The sequence below is a fragment of the Canis aureus genome, chromosome 32, assembly GCF_053574225.1.
Source record: "Canis aureus isolate CA01 chromosome 32, VMU_Caureus_v.1.0, whole genome shotgun sequence".
In the NCBI taxonomy this organism is placed as follows: domain Eukaryota; kingdom Metazoa; phylum Chordata; class Mammalia; order Carnivora; family Canidae; genus Canis; species Canis aureus.
In genome coordinates, this window is record NC_135642.1 from 6,588,662 (window position 1) to 6,612,842 (window position 24,181).

The 24,181-nt window shown below is 38.8% G+C and overlaps 1 protein-coding gene across 25 annotated transcripts in view; it reads left to right on the forward strand.

The window, feature by feature from the left end:
* The window catches only part of FMN1 (formin 1), a 438,849-nt gene that overhangs the window by 92,217 nt on the left and 322,451 nt on the right, over positions 1-24,181 (forward strand). For 22 of the 25 annotated variants that reach the window (XR_013369929.1, XR_013369923.1, XR_013369924.1 and 19 more), the window contains one exon: positions 16,883-17,061. The exons of 2 other annotated variants lie outside the window; for them this stretch is intronic. Coding sequence is in view for 13 of the 23 variants with exons in the window: in XM_077880462.1 (XP_077736588.1) it covers positions 16,883-17,061 (179 nt within the window). In the remaining 10 variants the exon portion in view is untranslated. Of the gene's footprint in view, positions 1-13,710; positions 13,807-16,882; positions 17,062-24,181 lie in introns of those variants that run through there. One more of the 25 variants, XR_013369933.1, reaches the window with a different exon arrangement.

Below are 24,181 nucleotides of genomic sequence, written 5' to 3' on the forward strand. Positions count from 1 at the left end.
GTACTAGAGTGGTTGTGGCTTTCCCTAGGAATTTTCTATATCCCTCTCACTGATAGCTAGGACTGTCATTTCAAATAAAGTAAGAGAAAATAAATTATTTTGTGCCTCCATTCATCAGTGGCAAGTCACTGCAGTGGCTCATACTATTATTTTAAATGACAAATTGTGAAAATTTGGCAAGGAAGTCCACTTCTATGTAGGTAAACAAAATGTAAACCCACAGGAAAAATATTACCCCTGAAATACTTGTTAGTGCAATATAATTCAATCAGTCTTCCTCACTCTTTGGAAGCCATTATTGACAGTCTTGTGATTATTTATAATTTCTTAGAAAGAAAAAAAAAGTTCCTATTCTATTATTTGTTTAGTGGAATCATTCCAGAGAATGTTTATCATGAACTGGAATATAGTGATAAGTTCTTCTTGACTGAAAAACATATAATGAATTCAGTTCTACTCTTAGTATAGATTTAGTTCACTTTTGGATCAGTTGCTTTCCTGAAAGATTTGCCTATGAAGTTAATTTTCTTTTAGTAAATTGATTTTTCTACTGACGTGCATTTTAAATTAGAGCTGTGTTTTCTGATAAAACAGTAGTCCCTGGACATAGCATAATCACATTTGAGATAATAGCAATCCCCTCAGGAAAGAAGGCAATTTCCAGATTTTGATAAAATGGAAAAATAAGTCACCAAATTGAAGATGATTAGAGTTAATTTTATGTTTCACCAAGTAAATTCACCGTATAAAGGAAAATAAAATATTGTGATTTAGGTGAACAAAGCATTATGGAAAGATCCCGACTCTTCTAATATTCTGTGTGAAAATATGAAAATCATTTTGGTGGCTTAGGTTTTTTATTGTTGTTTTTTGTTTTGTTTGGGGGCATATTATAGTTTGAAGGGTGAATGAAAAACAACGAAAATATTTCAAAATGAATACAGTAAAGTATGAACCATCCATTTGAACTTAAAAGCGAACCCTCTGGAGAAATGGGAGTCCTGTGCCATTCTTCCTTTTGGCTGTCCATGGTGTCTAATTCAGCACCAAACCAAGGGAAATAATGTTAATAGTAAGGATCTATGCGGTATTTATGGCATTGAGTTTCTCACCTTTTACTTTCATAAGTTGTACTTTGATAGACATCTTATCCCCCTTTTTTTAAAATATTCACCTAATTATTTTAGAGAGAGAGAGAGAGAGAGAGAGAGAGAGCATGAGCAAGGGAAAGGGCAAATGGAGAGGAAGAGACTCTCAAATTGACTCCACACTAAGCATGGAGCCTGATGTGAGGCTCATCTCATGACTGCAGGATTGTGACCTGAGCCAAAATCAAGAGTTGGATTCTTAACCCAGTTAGTCACCCAGGCACCCCTAATATCACTTTGTAATAGATCTTGATTAACAAAATTATTTTTCTACCAGGACAGATGCACACAAACCATTATTGGTTAAAGGATAGAACATGTGTAACCTTTTAGAATGGAAGTCAGAAAAATTTTTGTGTAAAGAGACCGATAGTAAATATTTTTGACTTTGCAGGCCAGAAGGGCTCTGTCGCTGCTTTTCTTTCTCCTCCTCTCTTATTCTCACTCCCAGCCCCTCCTTCTCCTTCCTTTCCTTTAAAAATGAAAGAAATGCAAAACCCATTCTTAGCTCACAGGGTATACAAAAATGGCCTGTGTGCTGTATTTGGCCTTTGAGCCATAACCATCAACCTCTGTGTCAGGTATATATTCCCAAATAGTTCTGCAGAGATGTATTCCAATTTACTCTTTTACCAGGAATCTTAGAAAGTATTTGTTTCACAGTAGCTTCCTTGTATTGTTTCAATATTAACATGGACATTCATTCTGTACTATTAACATGGACATTCATCTCTGTACTATTTGTTCCTTAATATTTTTCAAAATATGTAACTTTACATTTACCACTGGGTTTTTATTTTTTTTTATTTTTATTTTTTTTTACCACTGGGTTTTTAAAGATGTTTTTGTACTATAGGCATTTAGTACTCTAGGTCCAATTCAAAATATTCTATGGAAGACATTCGTTTTGTTAGGCACTGAAATCAAATACATGTATCTCTAATGTATGAGAACCTAAAATGGCCAAGTTGCACTCTGAGCTTCCTAAGAAAATCATGACTACATTCCCTAGTAGAAGCATTGCTCCGTGGGTCACTAGGATCCAAACCCAGCAAGCCCAAGGTTGCCAGGATAAGAAGCAAAAATTATGCAAATGATTTATTAAGTATAATATTGTAAGGGGCTAATCTACCTTTGGTTTCCAGACTTGTGTGTTCTGAGAGGAACGACACAATATTTTTTCTACTAGTTGAAAACATATGCTACATTCTTGGGGTAATTGCAGAGATCTGTGCCATGATAGAAGATTTGAAAGACGTAGGGGTGGTGATTTATACCATGCTCCCATTTAAATTCTCTTTTGGCTAGTGAGGAAACAGATGGCTTTCAGAGAATAACTGGATTCTTATAAATTTTATTACATGGGATGCAATTTAGAAGTGCTGTTTCAGACATGGTATCCTTACTGAGTATTATCAGCATAGCCTCTGGGAGCTAATATGCATTTATTGATTTAAAAAATGCTTTATTTTCATGCCAATCAATTCATCTTCATCTGTAAGAGACAGCAGTATGCCATCATTGTCTGACTTTAGGACCATGACAATTTACCTTTTCTCTATCATAATATAATCTGAAAGGAGTCTAATTATTTTGATTTCTCTTAAAAGATTACACTGGCCCATTACATCGCTGCTATTATTCTAACTGGGCATGGCAAGCGTCAAGTAAGCAAGCACCCTAGATGCTTTAGTAATACTCAAGCATGCTACAGGGTAGGAAATAAACACCATTCCTGATGCCAATGACTCTATCAGTCAGAGTCCTGGCAGAAAATAGTTGGTACATTCAGAAGGGTTTAAACTGAGAATAACTTAATGAAGAGATTATGTCCAGACCAATTAAGAAAACCAGCTTGGGTTTGTAAGGTTCCTAGAAGCTAGCGACAACAAAAAGCCATTTACCAGCCCTAGGCCTGAAGAGGGAAAAGGTGGGTGAAGAGTATTATAGGAAGCTGGTAAGAATTGGAGCATGGAAGAGGGTTAGGTAGCAAAAGATAGGGTTGCTGAAAAAAGTAGCCACCACTGAAGTCTCAATCCAGTAGGTGTGGAGTGACAAGATCTCTTTCTTCTTTTTGCTCTCTACTTTCTTGGTTTTTATGTTAGATGTTCTCAGCTGTCTTGTGATTGTTGGTTGTACATGCTTAAGTTCTGGGGACTAAAAAGTTGCCTGGAAGCTCTGAGTGCTTGTCAGAGGATCTCAGATTTGAGATTTAATATAAAGGTGATCTGGGAGGATGGCCTCCCAGAGGAGGCCTAGTGGAGCAGCAAAAGCTAAGACATTAAGGTCGTTTGTAGCAACGTCCACAATAGCCAAACTGTGGAAGGAGTCTCGGTGTCCATCGAAAGATGAATGGATAAAGAAGATGTGGTTTATGTATACAATGGAATATTAGCCATTAGAAACGAGAAATACTCACTATTTGCTTCGACGTGGAGGGACCTGGACGGTATTATGCTGAGTGAAATAAGTCAATCAGAAAAGGGAAAACATTATATGGTCTCATTCATTTGGGGAATATAAAAATTAGTGAAAGGGAATAAAGGGAAAGGAGAGAAAATGAGTGAAAATATCAGTGAGGGTGACAAAACACGAGAGACACCTAATTCTAGAAAATGAACAAGGGGTAGTGGAAGGGGAAGTGGGTGGGGGTTTGGGGTGACTGGGTGATGGGCACTGAGGGGGGCACTTGGTGGGATGAGCACTGGGTGTTATGCTATATGTTGGCAAATTGAACTCCAATAAAAAATAATAATAAAAATAAATTAATTAATTTAAAAAAAAGTTAAGACATTAGCATTTAGTTTTCAAGAAGAAAATGGTTACCGAATCCTCTGTTTTCTGTGAATTGACCATGCATCAACAGTGCCTGATATGCCCTAGTTCAGGGAATAAATGTTAAGATGTTGACCAGCATGGAAGAGCGGCCATCACTAAGTAAGTAAGACTATAAATTTTCCTCTGATCACCACTTTTGCTACATCTCAGATGTTTTCTAATTTCCCCTGTGACTTTTTTTTTTGACCTATGAAGTTATTCTTCAAATGTGGTGTCTAACATTTGGAAATTAGAAATTCCAAATATTTGGAATTTTCCAGGTAGTTCCACTTATTATATCTGAATTTAATTCCATTTATCAGTGTAACATATTTTTATGATGTTGATATTTTCAGATTTATTAATGGTACAGTATGTTGATGATTTTGATAAATTCCATATGCACTTGAAAGAATATGTATTCTGTAATTATTGGGTAGTGTATCTTATAAATATCAATTAGGTAAAATTGGTAGCAATGTTGTTTAGTTCTTCTATATTCCTACTGATTTTCTATCAACTTGATCTGTTGACTACTAAGACAGGAGTATTGAAATCTCCAAATATAATTGTGAAGATAGATAGATAGATAGATGATAGATATCTCAGACCAGTTCTGATAGCTTTGCTTATGTATTTTGAAGTTCTGTTACCAGATACAAACTGGTAGTTTAGGATTTTAGGTAGTTTAGGTAGTTTAGGAAGTTTAGGATTGCTCTTTATCTCTGATAAATTGACTCCTTATCATTATGAAGCTTCTCTCTTTATTCCTGGTAACATATCTCATTTCAAAGTTTATTTCTCCTGATATTAATATAGCCACTCAATCTTTCTGTAATTAGCATTTGTATATATAGCTTTTTCCATCCTTCTACTGTACCTTATTTATAATTTTATATTTAAAATGAGTTTCTTGGAGATGATGTATAATTGACCCTTACTTTTTTACCCAGTCTGATAAACCCTGACTTTAAATTGGAGTGTTTAGGTGATTTATATTTAATGTAACTATCAGTATAGTTGAGTTTTAATCCACTTTCCATTTGTTTTTCTTCCTTTTTACATAATTTTCTATCTTCTTTTAGCTAGAGTGCTTTCTAGGATTCCATGTTATATCTACCATTGGAGATAGCATTTTTAAAAACCAATAACTCTAATATGCAAATTTAATTTATCACAGTCTATTTTAAATTATACTGCTTCACACAAATTTCTGACTCTTAAAACAGAACATTTCCATTTCTGCTTCTTGAATGTGCTGCAATTGTTGTTATTAGCATCTCTTATGTCCATATGTTATAAACCACACAATACATTATTTTTATTTCAGTTAATTATATTTTTAAATAACTTCAATAATGAGGAAAATGTCCTGTGTATTAACTTACATGTTTATAATTTTTGGTATTTTCCAAATTTTCTTCTGATTTTTTTTTAAAGATTTATTTATTCATTTTAGAGAGAGAGTCAGGGGGAGGGAGAGAGGGAGAAAGAGTCTTAAGCAGACTCCTTGCTGAGTGCAGGCTCATTCTCATGACCCTGAATCATGATGTGAGCTGAAACCAAGAGTTGGACCCTCAATCAACTGAGCCACCCAGGTGCCCCTCTTCCGATTTTTTTCCTTTTGCCAGAAAAAAAACATTAACAATTTTTTGACATTTCCTGTGGTCTTAAGTCAGCTGAAGATGAATTGTCTGGCTTTTAATTGTCTGAAAAATCTTTGTTTTCCTTTCAGTTTGGAAGATATTTTTACTGCATGTCAGGTTCTAGGTTGACTCTTTTAATCCCTTATCTTTCAGTATTTTAAAGTTGTCATTCATTGCCTTCCAGCATGCATGTTCAGCCAAGAAGTCCTTCATTATTCTTTTGTTTGGTTTCATATATAATATTCTTTTCTTGGCTGCTTTTATAATATTCTTCTTATCACTGGCTTTTTACAACTTTATTTTTATAGTTTCCTTTATGTTTATCCTCCTTAAGGTTCATAGAGCTTCTTTGATCTGTGGGTTTATACTTTTTGTTAAATTTGGAGAATTTCAGCCAGTATTTCTTTTTTTTATAATAAATTTCTTTTTATTGGTGTTCAATTTACCAACATACAGATTAACACCCAGTGCTCATCCCGTCAGGTGCCCCCCAGCGCCCATCACGCATTCACCGCCACACCCCGCCCTCCTCCCCTTCCACCACCCCTAGTTCGTTTCCCAGAGTTAGGAGTCTTTATGTTCTGTCTCCCTTTCTGATATTTCCTGCCCATTTCTTCTCCCTTCCCTTATATTCCCTTTCACTATTATTTATATTCCCCAAATGAATGAGAACATACAATGTTTGTCCTTCTCCGATTGACTTACTTCACTCAGCATAATACCCTCCAGTTCCATCCACGTTGAAGCAAATGGTGGGGATTTGTCGTTTCTAATGGCTGAGGAATATTCCATTGTGTACATAAACCACATCTTCTTTATCCATTCATCTTTCCATGGACACCGAGGCTCCTTCCACAGTTTGGCTATTGTGGACATTGCTGCTAGAAACATCGGGGTGCAGGTGTCCCGGCGTTTCATTGCATCTTTATCTTTGGGGTAAATCCCCAACAGTGCAATTGCTGGGTCGTAGGGCAGGTCTATTCTTAACTCTTTGAGGAACCTCCACACATTTTTCCAGAGTGGCTGTACCAGTTCACATTCCCACCAACAGTGTAAGACGGTTCCCTTTTCTCCGCATCCTCTCCAACATTTGTGGTTTCCTGCCTTGTTAATTTTCCCCCTTCTCACTGCTGTGAGGTGGTATCTCATTGTGGTTTTGATTAGTATTTCCCTGATGGCCAGTGATGCAGAGCATTTTCTCATGTGCATTTTGGCCATGTCTATGTCTTCCTCTGTGAGATTTCTGTTCATGTCTTTTGCCCATTTCATGATTGGATTGTTTGTTTCTTTGGTGTTTAGTTTAATAAGTTCTTTATAGATCTGGAAACTAGCCCTTTATCTGATACGTCATTTGCAAATATGTTCTCCCATTCTGTAGGTTGTCTTTTAGTTTTGTTGACTGTATCCTTTGCTGTGCAAAAGCTTCTTATCTTGATGGAGTCCCAATAGTTCATTTTTGCTTTTGTTTCTTTTGCCTTCGTGGATGTATCTTGCAAGAAGTTACTGTGGCCGAGTTCCAAAAGGGTGTTGCCTGTGTTCTCCTCTAGGATTTTGATGGAATCTTGTCTCACATTTAGATCTTTCATCCATTTTGAGTTTATCTTTGTGTATGGTGCAAGAGAGTGGTCTAGTTTCATTCTTCTGCATGTGGATGTCCAATTTTCCCAGCACCATTTATTGAAGAGACTGTCTTTCTTCCAGTGGATAGTCTTTCCTCCTTTATCGAATATTAGTTGACCATAAAGTTCAGGGTCCACTTATGGATTCTCTATTCTGTTCCATGGATCTATGTGTCTGTTTTTGTGCCAGTACCACACTGTCTTGATGACCACAGCTTTGTAGTACAACCTGAAATCTGGCATTGTGATGCCCCCAGATATGGTTTTCTTTTGTAAAATTCCCCTGGCTATTCGGGGTCTTTTCTGATTCCACACAAATCTTAAAATAATTTGTTCCAACTCTCTGAAGAAAGTCCATGGTATTTTGATAGAGATTGCATTAAATGTGTAAATTGCCCTGGGTAACATTGACATGTTCACAATATTAATTCTTCCAATCCATGAGCATGGAATATTTTTCCATCTCTTTGTGTCTTCCTCAATTTCTTTCAGAAGTGTTCTGTAGTTTTTAGGGTGTAGATCCTTTAGCTCTTTGTTTAGGTTTATTCCTAGGTATCTTATGCTTTTGGGTGCAATTGTAAATGGGACTGACTCCTTAATTTCTCTTTCTTCAGTCTCAGTGTATAGAAATGCCATTGATTTCTGGGCATTGATTTTGTATCCTGCCACACTACCAAATTGCTGTATGAGTTCTAGCAATCTTGGGGTGGAGGCTTTTGGGTTTTCTATGTAGAGTATCATGTCATCGGCAAAGAGGGAGAGTTTGACTTCTTCTTTGCCAATTTGAATGCCTTTAATGTCTTTTTGTTGTCTGATTGCTGAGGCTAGGACTTCCAGTACTATGTTGAATAGCAGTGGTGAGAGTGGACATCCCTGTCTTGTTCCTGATCTTAGGGGAAAGGCTCCCAGTGCTTCCCCATTGAGAGTGATATTGGCTGCGAGCTTTTCGTAGATGGCTTTTAAGATGTCGAGGAATGTTCCCTCTATCCCTACAGCCCCGCAGCCCCCTCCGCGGAGCCGCCCCCGAGCCCCCCCGAGCTGCTCCGGGTCCCGCGGTGCGCGCTGCAGCCCTTAGGGAGCTCGGCTCATCTCCGGGGGCGCAGGTGTCTGTTAGTGTCCCCGGGAGCCCGAGGGCATCCCCGCCCTCCTGGGTCCTGCTCCACCTCCCCGCGAGCCCCTTTCCCCCGGGAAGGTCGGTGCAGCTCCTGCTCCTCCGGGACGGGGCTCTCCTGTCCTGGGGACACTCGCCCCGGCCTCAGCCCGGCTCCTCGCGGGCCCCTCCCCCTTGGAGGCCTTTTTTTTTCTTTATTTCTTTTCCCCGTCTTCCTACCTTGATAGAAGCGCGAACTCCTCTCACTGTAGCGTTCCAGTTGGTCTCTCTTTAAATCTCAGGCCGAATTCGTAGATTTTCAGGATGATTTGAAGGTTATCTAGGTAATTTGGTGGGGACAGGTGACCTGGGGACCGTACTCTTCCGCCGTCTTGTCCCTCCCCTCAGCCAGTATTTCTTTAAAAATTTTCTTCTGTCTCTCCTTTTTAGCCATTATTTCTTTAAATATTTTTCCACTTCTCTGCTTCTAATTTTATATATGTTAGACTGCTTGATATTTCCCAATAGGTCATTGGGCCGTATTAATTATTTTTAGTCTAGAAATCATCTCTTCAACTGTAAGCCCAAGCAATTATGAGGCTCACTTCATTTGTTGTACCTCTTTTAAGGATTATTGAACTGCACTGCTTACTATCAAACATTTAAAAATAGTTGTTTACTATATTTTGTTTAGTTTTTAATTATTTATGGTAGGTGGTTAATTCTGGGCTCTGGGTTCAGGACCCTTTCTCCTACATACTGTTTGATCCTGGGTAAAGTTATCTTCTCTGGTTCATTACTTTTCTCATCCTTAGAATGTGATTACTTTATACCAACCTTGCAGGATTATTGTGAAGATTCTCAATAACACATAATGTATATAAAGCATGTGACACATAGTAAATGTCCCATATGAAGGACATAACTCACCCCTAAGAAAATAGATTTGTGAGGAAAGAGGGAGTGATAAATTAGGCCTCGGCTAAGATTGTTGGGATCAAGTGCAGGCCTGCTCTTTAGTAATGATGGTCGTTGGAAGAAGGAAGGTAGAAAAGCTCTAGTCCCTGAAACACTTGGCAAAGCAGGCCGTTTAAGAATCTGTTTCAGGGCAGCCACTACTTAGTCGTGCTGCTGAAGAACTCTTCACTTTACTTTCACATCACTGGGTAGTCAAGATAATTTCCAAACCTCTCTGGTTCAAAGGACAGAGGCTATTTGTAGACAACTAGATCAGCATCACTAGCTCTGTGAAATCAACTGTTGGTCAAAACAGCCTGGATGGAGCTAAGTCCAACATGGGAATTGACTGTATTATGTACCAATCTCTCTCATAATTTAACATCAGAAAAATCGTGATCAGCCCTGAAGAATATGTATGTTTCCCCTCCTTTTTTTATTTTTTAAAGATTTTATTTATTTATTCATGAGAGACACAGAGAAAGAGAGGCAGAGACACAGGCAGAGGGAGAAGCAGGCTCCATGCAGGGAGCCGGACGCGGGACTCGATCCCAGGACCCCAAGATCATGACCTGAGCCGAAGGCAGATGGTCAACTGCTGAGCCACGAGGTGCCCCATTTCCTCCTTTTTAAAAGGGATTTATTTATTCCAGAGAAAGAGAGAGAGCATGGGGGAGGAGCAGAGAGACAGGGACAGACCTATTGGGAGTTGAGCAGGGCTGGAGCTGAGGCTGAGGGACTCTAGTGGGGAGTCTACATGGGGCTCCACCCCTCAAGACGGAGATCACTGGCCTGAGCAGAAACCAAGACTCTAACCCTTCACTGCCTCACCCCTCCTCCTTTTGATAATAGAACTGCTTTGTTTGCCAGGACACTCAAAGTCATATTGTGTTCTTAATCTCTTAAATGTTTACCCTTAATATTGACATATGTGCCACCTTTTTTTCTTTGTCTCAATCTTGTTATGCATATTCATGTTTTGTGACTCTCTTAAGATCCCTTCCTTTTGGAAAAAGATGAAAAAAAACTCATCATATATTTTATAATCCAAGCCTTAGTATTTTATAGTTTTTTTCTTTACTATACCTCCTTAGCTATTAAGACAATTAGTAGCTATGTCATATCTCTTCAAGAGTTGGATTCCCCATTGGTATAGCTATTCCCATAATAACTGAAACAATGTGATATAAAGTGGAAAAATGTGATTCAAATTTATTTAGAATGAATATGATAAGAAATGCATTCTGTATTCTTGTTCTTCACTTCAGTAATATTTTTTGTTAATGAGCAAGTATCTTCCTTAACATCAAATATACCAGGATTTTTTGAAACAGGCATTTGAAGTACCAACATCTAATTTCCTCAGCATTTACTATCTGAAAATGGACAGAGGTTCTTATGTCTCAGGGAATCCTACAACCTTCCAAATGTGATTTTCTCTTAATCTTTTCTGCACCAAACCTTACTTAGAAGCATCTTCTCCTACCTTCCCTCCGTTCTAAAGCAGAGTGACTCAGCATCATTTGTGCTACTTTAAAACACACCCCTTTTTTCCAGGTGTTAAAATATTCAGGATAACTATAGCCACAAATGAGTTTCCTGACTTAAGCAATATTTGTCTCTCACTTGACATCTGTATCCCTTGCAGGAAAAGATCATGGAGAGAAGTTAGTATAATAATAATCATAGAAATATACATATATTTATGTACCTCCTTAAAATGCTATTTCATTTAAATCTTTGCCTATAAATAGTTTCATTCATGGCCCAAGGCTCAAGTGTTTGAACTTTAGGGAAGATGTGTCATTGGATGTCATTTCTAAGGAAATGCCCTGAGGAGTTGCTCTTTTGGAGGATGATCAGCCACTTACTTACTTGGAGCTATTGCATTTGATGATGTGAATTCTATTTTTAGGACTTAAGCAGATTTGGGATCTGCTGCAGTGGAGTGCTACCATGAATTCTTATTAGCTTAATTTTTCTTCCCTTTATCTTCCTAGACAAAGAAATAGTCCTTAATATGGGTATGTGATGTTTAGTATGGCCTCATTGTGTACAGGCTTCTTTTCTTTATTTAAAACCGGGATTTGTCTGCATCCCCCGTCAATCTGTCACCCCTGGCCCAAGTAAAGTTTCCTGGAAGGAAACAATTTTGAATACTGCTCACTAGCAGGCATTTTCTTATTCTTTTCTTTTTTTTAAAAAAGATTTTATTTATTTATTTATTTGAGAAAGAGAGAACACACACACCAATGGGGGGGAGGAGGGCTAGGGAGGGAGAGAAGCAGACTCCTTGCTGAGCAGGGAGCCCTGATGAGGGGCTCCATCCGAGGACCCTGAGACCGTGACCTGAGCCAAAGGCAGACGCTTAACTGCCTGGGCCACCTGGGTGCCCATAGTTATTTTTATTTTATTAATGAGGAAATAAAGATTCAGAAAGGTTTATTAACTCCACTAGTTTCAAACAACTAGTAAAAGTCATAGTCAGGAATTGATCCCACCTGTGAAAACATTCACATCTACTTTTTATCAGACCTCAGTGTTCTCTCATCCATGGATTGGCAATAATGCTGTTCTCTAAATAACATAAAAGATTTCCCTGGAACCTGGATTTTAGTCTGCCTTTGCCATCAGGTGGGTATGTTGGAGATACCACAAACTTCTTGGTTTCAGTTTCATCAGGTATAAAATGAGCAGATAAGAGACGTACAAGATCCCTTCTAATTCTAAATTTGATTTCATGTCATTTGACTATAAACATAACTTAAGAAATTCGAACATTGCATTGGTTGGATGGATATGGATTCCTTCCTACTTCCTGGTCTACCCCATAGCCTTGTCCTGCCCTTGTACACCTTCCACCTCCACCTGCCTGTCCTTGCCCATAAGTTTTCCTTCCATGGACTTCTTGCCAGGAGTTAGAGACTGGAGTGGATGGATAAGGTGAATTCTTAGAATTAAAGCTACCTATCTGCTTAGGACACTGTATCATTCAACATCACAAGGAATGAAAATGGGGGCAGTGGGATTGGCAAGTGGTGATCTCAAATTGACAGATACCAGCCATGAGACTATACTTTCACCAAAGCTCTGTCTCCCTGGATAAAGGCATGAATAATTACACATAAGCACACAGCCTCTTTACAAGTACTTAACAATGTCACTTCCCATTAGCTGCACATCTAGATTGCTGTCTTTTGCTTGTAAGTACATGTTTGAATAACATAATGGAAGACAACCCGTCTACCTTTACATATCAGTTCTGATATTCATGGTTGAGAAAACTGCACCTCTTTGGATTTATTTTAAGTCAATATGATGGATGGCCCTGGGAATTACAGCACAGGAGGAAAAAGATTCAAGAGAGTCTCAGGCTAAGGGTTTTTTTCCCCCCTTTCTCCTTTTGAAAGCATAACTACTTCATCACTGCTGTCAAGTGAGGGCTCAGTGTGACAGGAAAATTGAAGGAGGAAGGCTGAAAGGCACTGTAATTTTGTTCCTTAGGGACTTTTGTCCAGATTTGATTATATGGTATGTTTGCAAACTTCTCTTTAGAAGTGGATTTAGACATGTTTTATATATGTATGTTTCATACACATGTATAAATGTATTTATGCATTTATATATGTTCCTTAGATAATTAAAGACAATGCCTGCTAAATAAAGTTAATTTTTCTAATGAAATAGTTTGAGTGTGAATCTTGGTATGAATGAGGACATGGATATGCCATGAGTTTTTTATTATTTTCCAAAACCTGATATATCAAATCATTTTTTTAGGAGGAATTATTTTTACAAATGTATATTAATAGCCCTTAAGCCCTTTCAGCTGAAATGGTTCAAAGTTTTTAATAGAGATGGTGCTTCTGGTGGGGAGAGATGATAGTCTATTAGGGAGCTATTTTGAATAGCCTCAAATCTCAAAGGCTCACAGCAAATATTTATTGTTTTCATTCACTGTCTGACGAGTTGGTTGGCTGTCATTCACTTGATCTGATCTGGGTTCATTCTGCAGCGGAACTGTGTTTGGATCTTCTCTGTGTGTCTCATTTGGGCTTCCTAGCACATGCTTGTCACATGGTGATGGCAGAAACACAAAGCAGGGGGAAAACCACAAAATGCCTCCTAAGGTCTGGGCTCGGAATCAGCATCCTGTCACATTGCCCACATTCAGTTGGCTAACGCAAGTCACAAGGCCAGATCCAACATCCATGGACCGGGGGAAATACACATCTATGCCAGTGGGAGGAGCTACAGACGCAACTGGAAGAGGCCTTGGGTGCATACTCAGAATTCAGGGAGGCAGTGAAGCAATGGAAACAATAGTCATCATCATCAGGAAGGGACACTGATTCTGTTTTGGAATAAACTGCTTCCAGTTTGAAATGGCTTATTACCTTTCTTTTCTGTTCTGTTGTATTGATAATTGACAGCAAAACCCCAGTCTGATGTTATAGGTTAGCACCAGGAAGTGCAGCTCATCACTTGAATGGTTGGGAAAAAGCACACACTTTCAAAGTGGTCTCCAGGTAAGCTGCCCTGCCTGTACTGTGTCTGTGCTATATGTTGTATTAAACAGTGGTCAGTTGTAGCATTAACCCCATGTGCATGTGTGTTTCATCAAGCTATTGAAATGTCTTTGAGAAACAAAATAACCAATAAATATGGAGTGGAAAATGGACTTAAAATATGCACATGGAAGGGAAAGACATGATTGAGTTGAGGAGACTGTGCTAAGCTTTTTGCAAAATGTTCAATGAAAATATAACTCTTCAAAATCTATTGGTGTCATAAAATTAGATGATATTTGCCCATTTGACAAAACATACTTACCTAATTTCAGGTAATTTTTTTTCTCTTTATTAAAATTTATTCATTTGAAGAGAATAGTGTGGCCACTACCTATGTTAATCAACATGGACATTTGCTTTATTTTCAACTGTTCAAAAAACTTGCATTGATTATATTAAAACTCTCCATTCAAAGACTTATTTTGTAAATCTGTTGTGTCCTTTCTACTGGTGAATTTGTCATTTGCACCTTGGCACATTCCTGTCCTAATGATCTTTACCGAAATGTTTACATGTCACCGTTGTACCTTGTGCATTTCCTTCCTTCATAGGGATATTGTCTGGTTAAATATTAGATGTTAGAAATTAGCCTTTCAATTGAAAACTATCTCCAAAATGAAGTTGCTTTTCTTTGTCTGTGCCTAAACTTGATGTTGTCTTTCCTCTGCATAAAGAGTGAATTGGATTGCACTGTACACCTTATCAGTGAAGTGTCAGATAGCCTCTGCAGGGTGTGTGTGTTTGTGCATGCACCTGCATCTCATCCAGGGACACCAGACCCTGGTTATTATGGGCATTTCTCACTCTTTTATACCTAAATGACGAACGTCCAGTCACCAGACAATGTGCCTCTGATGGTATAGATGTCTTGCCTTAGATGTTGTACATCATGTTGTTTGTGATCGACATATTACGTTTTGTGTTGTATTAATCTGGGGAAACTTTACCCAAAGTCAGCAGCTCTCCCAAAATCAAGATGAAAAGTAGAGGGATTTGGAAAGAGGGGATGGGATTAGTAATTAACACATTTTTGAAGATGAGGGAGCATAGTGAGGGTCCCACACACATCTAAAAAGGTTGATTTCCTCTTTCTTGCCAGATATAAACAGTAGTATTCAAGGAGGGAGATGAGACCAATAATTGGAAGTTAACCAGAGGCAGAGCTTTCATCTCTCCATCTGTTAAAGTACAGCCGGGATGACTTTCCTCTCAGGGTCACTGTGAGGATAGAGGGCACATGCTTAGCAGGGCGTTCCTCTCCTCTCCATGGTCTCTTTAGGCAGGAGCCCTTTTCTGTGTCTTCTGAGCAGGAGCGGTCACACTCTGCAGTGAGGCCCTGAGCAAAAGCCCACGAGGCAGTCTGTCTGGAGAGAGTAGGTAGTAAAGAGTATAAGGCAGGGGTGAGGCCAGGTGAATAAAAAGGCCCTCACTGTAGGACATCTGGCTGAAATGAGGGAAGAGCCCGGTTATGACTTTCCAGATATCCCAGGTCTGCAGAGGAGATGCCTGAGGTCTTGGATCCTCATTTTCTCAGTGGCTACAGAGAAGCGTTCTGTCAACAAACAGCCTGTCAGGGGGCAACTGTGGCGATGCCGTGACCTGTATCACTTTTCACCCTGAAGTGTGATTGGAAACCAACCAACCAAACAAGCAAACAAAAAGCAAAGCCTTGGCTGTTTTCAAATTTTCTCTCTTCGAAAATCCTACTCTAATCTGAAGGAGAAGCATGTTAGCCCACTTTCCTTTTGCTAGCTAACTTCTCATCAGCTCAAATCACCTGGTATGTCAGGTTTTCAGTATGGCCAAAGTCGTTGGCTGGCTTTGGGCCACTCTCAAAGAAACACTATTACAAGGCTTCGGTGTGATAAATGCTCTAGCATATATTCAACAGTGATCTCTACTGCAGAGGATACTGAGCCTAAACCCTTCTGGCTGGTCACTTAATATTTTGCCAAGATTGTTTACCAGGAATTAAAAGAGACTTCCGGACTTGAGAGCTGTATGGGACTTTAGAGGTGATCTAATCTAGTAATTTCCAAACTACATTCCAGTGGAACACTAGTGGCTTCCAGCATGTTTAATGGGTATCCTTTAAATGGATTCTGTGGTCAAATAAGTTAGGAAAACACTATTAGAGTTATGCTTCTTTACTAACGGGCGTTTCAAAGTCTTTAATACACGAACATGAACTGTGGCTCTACGGGATATGGCATGCAGCCTCTCACATTTATTTGACCATGAAGTCCTTTTGTTGTACAAGGTGTATTGCCATGTCAAGAATGCTGGGCAGAGGCTACATAATCTAGTTATTAAGAGCAGGGGCTCTGGTGTTTAACTGCCTGGGTTCAATTCCTGGCTTTCCCATTTCTTGTTCTGAAGCAAATTGCTTAATTTCATTGTGCTTCAGTTCCCCCATTTGAAGTGGGAGCACTGATAATGCCTGCCTATAGAGTCATCTTAGAAACTGAGGAGCAAGGCTGAGAACAATGCCTGGCACATCCTCGACTATTATCATCCCAACATAGTATAGCTAAAAACTAGCATCAATACCCCCTTCCAGAGATGAGAAAAGTGAGTCCCCAGTAGTTCATGCATGCATGATAATCCCCAGAAATGAAGATGACCATGATGCAGCTCCTGCTCCAGAAGAACACACAAGCTAGTGACTAGTGAATGACTCAGGTAACACCTTTTAGTAGTGAATCCAGCAACTCAGGCCTCCTGACTTCTGTTCTGAAAGAGAATGGTCTGTATAGCCTGCATTGGTAAGCAAGGGTAGTGAACATAGAGTATGGCTAATAGACTTCTCTTTTTAAATTGGGTATGAGGGCAAATGTTTTAAATTCTTTGTTAGCGTGATCCAGAAAGAGTAATCAAGACAAGCACTTTTGGGAGAAAGCATCCTCTAAAAGTGCAACCTAGGAAGGAATGTAGGAGGTAGTATGAAATGGCCCATGTAGGAGTCCCCAGATATGGCTGGGTTAGTGTTCTTCTAGCCACCACATCACTGATGGTCTTCCCTGTTTTTGTCTAGGCATCTCCTCTGAGGGTTTGTCCCGGGATTGTTTCAATGAGCAGACAGCAACCAGAGACCTTCCCAGCAGGGATGGAAGTGCATGGTTCCTGGGCTATAGAGCAGGGCCAGCCTGTCCATTTCTGCTCCACGAGGAGAGAGAGAAGCCAAACAAAAGTGAATTGTACTTGGATCTCCATGTAAGTAGAAATCTTTATGCTTGAGCTATGATTCTTTGCAGTCAACAGAGATGTACTTAATGTAAACTGTGTTCGTAAAACTGCTGAAGCTGCATTTTGTGTGTGGGTCATTGTCTAAAAATCAGTCGGTTGCAGAATACAGATGCACCTCCGTGGCCTGAAATTTGTGTGCTAGAATGTGACTGTGTCTACAATTTACCTAAATGTTTTCAGAGTGCTTTCCCCACATCCGTTTTACTGCCTAAACCTCATTGTGAGAGGACATGTTTGCTGCTTCTCACCTCTTAATATCATTTTTCTAAAAATTTGAGAACATACGTTTGAGAACATCCTCCAGAGCAATCTTTTTTTTTTTTTTAAGACTTTATTTATTCATGAAAGGCAGAGAGAAAAGCAGGCTCCTATGCAAGGAGCCCAATGTGGGACTTGATCCTGGGACTCCAGGATCACACCCTGAGCCAAAGGCAGACACTGAAAAAGCTGAGCCACCCAGACATCCCATCTCCAGAACAATCTAAATAGCCTATCTTTCTCACACATTCCTAAACCTGTCTTTCTCTCCAGGGGCTCAAATAACAGGTGAACAGGTGGGTGGGACATCTGCAAATACAAGATGACTCCGCCCTCTCCTTTCTCATTCATCCCTGTATTGACATAGAACCATCAGCTACACTAGACAAAACAGTAGGCTGGGTTTTAGCTGCTTCTGCATTGTAGATGGCCTGATAGATTGTCATTGTCACCACCACATCTCTCAGTTTCTTTTCAGAGATGAGGATGAGCATTAGGTATCCAAGAAGGATTTTCTTTCTTTCTTTCTTTCTTTCTTTCTTTCTTTCTTTCTTTCTTTCTTTCTTTCTTTCTTTCTTTCTTTCTTTCTTTCTTCTTTCTTTTCTTTCTTTCTTTCTTTCCTTCTTTCTTTCTTTCTTCTTTCTCTCTTTCTTCTTTCTTTCTTTCTTTCTCTTTCTTTCTTTTCTTTCTTTCTTCTTTCCTCTCTCTCTTTTCTTTTCTTTCTTTCTTTCTTTCTTTCTTTCTTTCTTTCTTTCTTTCTTTCTACCTTCCTTCCTTCCTTCCTTCCTTCCTTCCTTCCTTCCTTCCTTTTCCTTCCTTCCTTCCTTCCTTCCTTCCTTCCTTCCTTCCTTCTTTCTTTCTTTCTTTCTTTCTTTCTTTCTTTCTTTCTTTCTTTCTTTCTTTCTTTCTTTCTTTCTTTCTTTCTTTCTTTCTTTTCTTTCTTTCTTTCTCCATTAACTTTAAAGCCCATTGGCAATCTTATGTCCTTGATTCCTTTTGATACCTTCCAACTCATTACTTACAGGCCCAGAAGTATGTGTTTGATAAATGTGGGTTAGATCTGTAATGTTCGTTCATGTGACTGGATATTTTCTCAAACAACCCAAGGGCAGAGGAACTTTGGCCCTTTTCATAACCATATTAGCATTGTTATTTTAGAAAAGCATGCAAAATCCCAGTTATTGTAAAAGGAGGTTTGGAATGAAGCTGAAAGATGAAAATCTACAACCCTTTGTGAAGTGAAATGGAAATTTGTAATATTTTTTATTTTGGCCTTCTACTTCCAAAGTTAGGTCACGCATCTCAAGATGTGGTCAATGAAAGAAGTGTAACAGTGACATCTATTGGTCAGATTACTTTAAGCTGTGTTTGCTGCAATGGGAGGCTTGGGGTCTGAAAGTGTTGAAGTGGATTTTGAGTTTTTTTTGTTTTTGTTTTTTTTAAAGCTTATATTTATTTATATAATCTCTTCACCCAGTGTGGGGCTGGAATTCATGACCCTGAGACCAAGAGTCAGATGCTCCTCTGACTGAGCCAGCCAGGTGCCCCTGAAATGGATTTTGAAAGACTACTTTCTTTTACTTCTGTATTTTAAAAAAATTACGTTTATGTGCTTTTTTTTTTTTAACACATTGACTAAACTATGTATTTCTGGTTTTCCTTCTCCCCTGTGAATGAAATTATTTCTTATTTTTTCTTATTTCAGTTATAAAAATCATACGCAGTCCTTTTAGAAATTTGAAATATGTAATAAAATTGAAAGAAAAGAAATAACTTTCAGCAGCCAAGGACAACTGTGAAAATTTGATACATTTTCTTTGTCAAGAAAGAAAGAATAATAATTTATTATTATATATATATTTTGGAAATATAATATATTCCAATAATTTTTTGGAATATATTCCAATAATTTTTTGGAAAATTACTGGAATTTTTTGGAAAATTTTTTGGAAAAAGGTATTTTCCACTATGTCTGACTTATTTTAAATGAGGACTTGTTTTAACATATAAACATAGGTTTTATATGTTTCCTCCTTTTTTTTTTCCTTTACCAGTTATTCTTACATTGCTTGCCCATATTGTTACATATTCTTTCTAGGTGTGTTTTAAATGAATGTGTAATATTCTATGACATTGCATCTCAAAAATATTTTAAATCATTCCTCATTATTTGATGTGACATTGTTTTCAATTTTGGCATAGTCCACAATTTGGAAACTACCAAACATATAATTTTTCCTATACTCCTCTTCCTCCCCCAATATTTTGGACTATTTCCTTAAGATAAACTTGGGATTATTAACTATGAATATATTTAGGCTTTTGATACGTATCACTGCATTAAAAAGGTCTATTTCCTGAACCAGACTTTAATGGTTTATATATTTATATATTTATAATATTTGTGTATTATATGTTTTATATGGTGTGTGTAAATTATATTTATAAAATAATCACAAATATATTATAAAATATATAAATATTTATATTTCTTAGTTTTCCATACCAAGTTATACTTTTTAAAAATTGGCATAGTTTCTTTATTTTTTTTTAAGATTTTATTTATTGATTCATGAGAGACACAGAGAGGCAGAGACACAGGCCGAAGGAGAACCAGGCTCCCTGCAGAGAGCCCGATTTGGGACTTGATCCCAGGACCCCAGGATCATGACCTTAGTGAAAGGCAGACATTCAACTACTGAGCCATCCAGGCATCCCTGGGATAGTTTCCTTAGATTATTTCCTACATCTGTGGTTTTTACACCTTGGGCCCTAAGGTTCCTCACCTCCAAGTCCTCTGCCCTCTTCAGACAGTACAATTTAACTCCTCTGTTTTAAATATTGATATTATAAGCATGATGTCCATTTGAAAGGCTTCTACTCATTTAGTAAAAGTTTTGATCACCACTCCAGCTTGCAAGGAGGTCTTTCCTCTTGGGGGCGGGGGGTCTTTGAATAGTAAAATCAGGGAGGCATGTATTGCTGTATGATATTTTGATCAGTTTTAAATGTTAGACAAGACTGCTCTGTTTTCATTTTCAGTTCTGGACCTGATTTGCTGCATCAATATCAGGAAGGTACCTTCCTCACCCTTTTTCTATAGTTACCCTGCTTCTCATTAGTATGCAGGGGTGATAGCTAAAACATTTAAGAGTTGATGGGAGTTTGACACCCAGAAATTAGAATGGCCACTGGCATTAGGGCTAGGACTGCTATTAAATTATCTTATTTTGGGGGGATCTCTGAGTGGCTCAGGAGTTTAGCACCTGTCTTCAGCCCAGGGCATGATCCTGGAGTCCCGGGATCGAGTCCCACATTGGGCTCCCTGCATGGAGCCTGCTTCTTCCCTGCCTATGTCTCTGCTCTCTGTGTGTCTCTCATGAATAAATAAATAAAATCTTAAAAAAAATTATTTAGCTATACATAAATTTTGTGGGGTTTTTTTAATATATATAGAACCAGAAAGGAAATATTTTAGATGTTAGGGCCCATTAGTCTCTGTTGTAACTACTCTGATGATAAAAACAGCCATAGAGAATACATACATGAATGAGTGAGCTTCTGCTCCAGTAAAAGTTTACAGATGCTGAAATTAGAATTTTATCTAGTTTTCACATATCAAGAAATATATATCTTTTGATTCCGCCCCCCCCACACACACACACCCGCACCATGTAAAATGTAAAGATCACTCTTAGTTTATGAGTCATTCAGAAACAGGCCATGGGCCAGATTTGCAGTTTGCCAACATCTGCTCTAGACCAAGAGGTGGAGATCTCCTTCACTTTCATTCTCAGCTCAACCACTGACCTGCTAGGGGACTGTGGGCACTTGTTTACTGTCAGTTTCTTTATCAAGTGTGTTTTGACACAATGGAGAGGAACAGGAACTGATGAAACAAAATACTATAATGTTAAATTTTCTGATTATATCATGGGATATAACATTGCTCACCCGAGCAATGTTAATATATGGGGAGTGGGAATTATTTAATGAAAACCAATAGATCTTAATATTCTCAATGTGAAATCTCTGTCCCCATGTCACAACTCTGATCGCAAGACCAAAATTTATCTTCTGGCTCTATTTGAAGGCTCATGCAACTTTCTGTACTTCCAGCGCTATCCTTCCCTCCTCGAGGTATCTTGATCTATAATATTGTATAAGTTTCAAGTGTACAGCCTAATGATTTGATGTGTGAATATATTATGAAATGATTACTGTAACAAATTTAGTTAACATCTATCCCCTCACAAAATTACGCATATTTTTTCTTATGAGGAAAACTTTAAGATCTACTCCCCTTGCAGCTTTTAAATATGCAACATAGGGATCTCTGGGTGGCGCAGCGGTTTGGCGCCTATCTTTGGCCCAGGGCGCGATCCTGGAGACCCGGGATCGAATCCCACGTCGGGCTCCCGGTGCATGGAGCCTGCTTCTCCCTCTGCCTGTGTCTCTGCCTCTCTCTCTCTCTCTCTCTGTGTGACTATCATCAATAAATAAAAATTAAAAAAAATAAATAAATATGCAACACAATATGGTTAACTCTAGTCACCATGCTGTATGTTATCACCAGAATTTATCAGTCTTATAACTGAAAGCCTGTACCTTTTGACCACCTCACCCATTTCCTCCACCTTCACCCTTTTCCCTTATTCCCCATTTCCTGCCTCTGGTGACCTCCAATCTGTCCTCTGTTTCTGTGAGGTGTTTTTTTTTTTGGGGGGGGGGAGGTTCCACATGTATGTGAGAACAGAAGGCATTTGTCTTTATCTTATCTCATTTAGCACAACACCCTCTAGATCCATCCATATTGGCATGCACCATATTCATTTTTAGGTAATGAATAGTGAGAAGATACAGAGGTTCCATTGGGGAATGGCAGGAGGTAAGGCTGCTGTAGGGTAGACTCTTGGAGCCCCAGGGCACCATCTCTTTTCCAACCCGTGTGTATTTCAATGTTTAAGCAACCAGTGCCACTTGTTAGGGTTAGCATCAGTTGGCTGAATGTCAGCCAGGCTGCTGTGTGGAAAGCTGTTGGAGTGATTATCTTCTAGTCCTACTCAAATACTGTGGGCCAATCTGGTTGATCTATAAAACTCCTGAAAGACTATAAACTCAATGCACAGTCAGTTCCACATCTAGGTTGGAAGGTTGCTAAATATTGCATAGGACATACTTATAGTGAAAAAAAATATTTGTTGTCTGAAATGCAAATTTAGTTGGTTGTCCTGTATTTTATTTACTAAATCTCACAAACATAGGTATCAATTTTGGGCACAGTGTCCAAATCCACCAAATGTGTGAATTGTCCTGGGGTAGCATCTCTATATAAGAACCCTTGGTCACCCCAGAGTGCACATGTAGAATATGAACATTACAAAGTGAGCTTCAAAGAGCAGTATCTTAAATCCACCCAAATAGGAGCTATCATTAGCCACATTCCTCAGTTTCTGGTACACCTCAAATGAGATGTGTCAAAGGCAACTGACTTTGGACAGACTAGAGAGCAAGTACGGCTTCACTCTTACAAGTGCCATCTCTTGAAAATTCCATCTGAGAGGAATTTTCACTGTGGGGTACGGTTTATAAGATGTCTATAAACACAGGACAAGGCTGGGGTAGAAAAGACACTAAAAGAAGTGTGGTGGGATGCCTGGGTAGCTCAGAGATTGAGCGTCTGCCTTTGGCTTAGGGCATGATCCCCGTTCAGGGATTGAGTCCCACATCGGGATCCCTGTGAGGAGTCTGCTTCTCCCTCTGCCTGTGTCTGCCTCTCTCTGTGTCTCTCGTGAATAAATAAGTAAAATATAAAAAAATAATAAAATAAAAAATAAAAGAAGTGTGGCCTGAGATTGAAAAAAAAGCTATGAAAAGCAAGAAAAGGTAAGCAGTCATCCGGGTTGTATATTGGCTGCATGAATTCTGAGAGCAGGCTTTTGCACACTGGCTTTGAAAACACAAAAACTTAACTCTTGATTTTAGACTTCAATGATCATCTCAATCACCTTCTCACCTGTGTGGCCATGAATTCTCGCTCCTAAATTGGGGTCACCGGCTGGGGAGGATACAATATCAGCTCCCAAGTAATTGCATCTCAAGAATGGAAGGATATAATTACCAAGGCCACAGCCCACCTTAAGTGTTTAAACAAGTAACAGACACTTTCCTGTATTGATCACCTCTTAAATGCCTGGCACCAATTCCTGTATTGATCTCCTCTTAAATGCCTGGTACCAATTCCTTTGAGGTATTATTATACCTATCATACAATAGGAAGAAAGGTTCAGCCAAGTCAAGAGGAAGGATTTGAACCCATGTCTGTAAGCCTAAACCTAACAGCTTAAATGTTAAGCTCCTCTACTTCTCTACTACTTTGGCTGTTTGTTTGTTGTTTTGTTTTCAACTTAAGAAACAAAGAAAGTCATTTAATGGATATAAATTAGCTCCCAGTGAGGAGTGAGAACCAGGCTCAGAATTAGATAACTAGAACTGAAGTCAAAATCACCCCACAGAACTCAGTCTACTGAAGATTTTGCAGCTGCTAATGTGGCAGACTGGATGCCTTGGCCTTGAAGACGTTGGTCTCTAAAATTAAAGGGGAAGTACGACAAGAACATGAGATGATGTCATTCCTTCCACCTCACTCTAAATAGCAAACTCCAGAGCATTATTTAGGTTCAACAACAAAGAATGCAGGGTGCCTTTGCAGTCCATGGAGAAGGCCACGTCCTGGTCTTGTTTTCTTGGAAGCCAGTGAGAGCCACTCCAAGCTAAAGGCCCCAGATTGACTTGCCCAAATCAGTAACATATCCATGACAATGGGCCT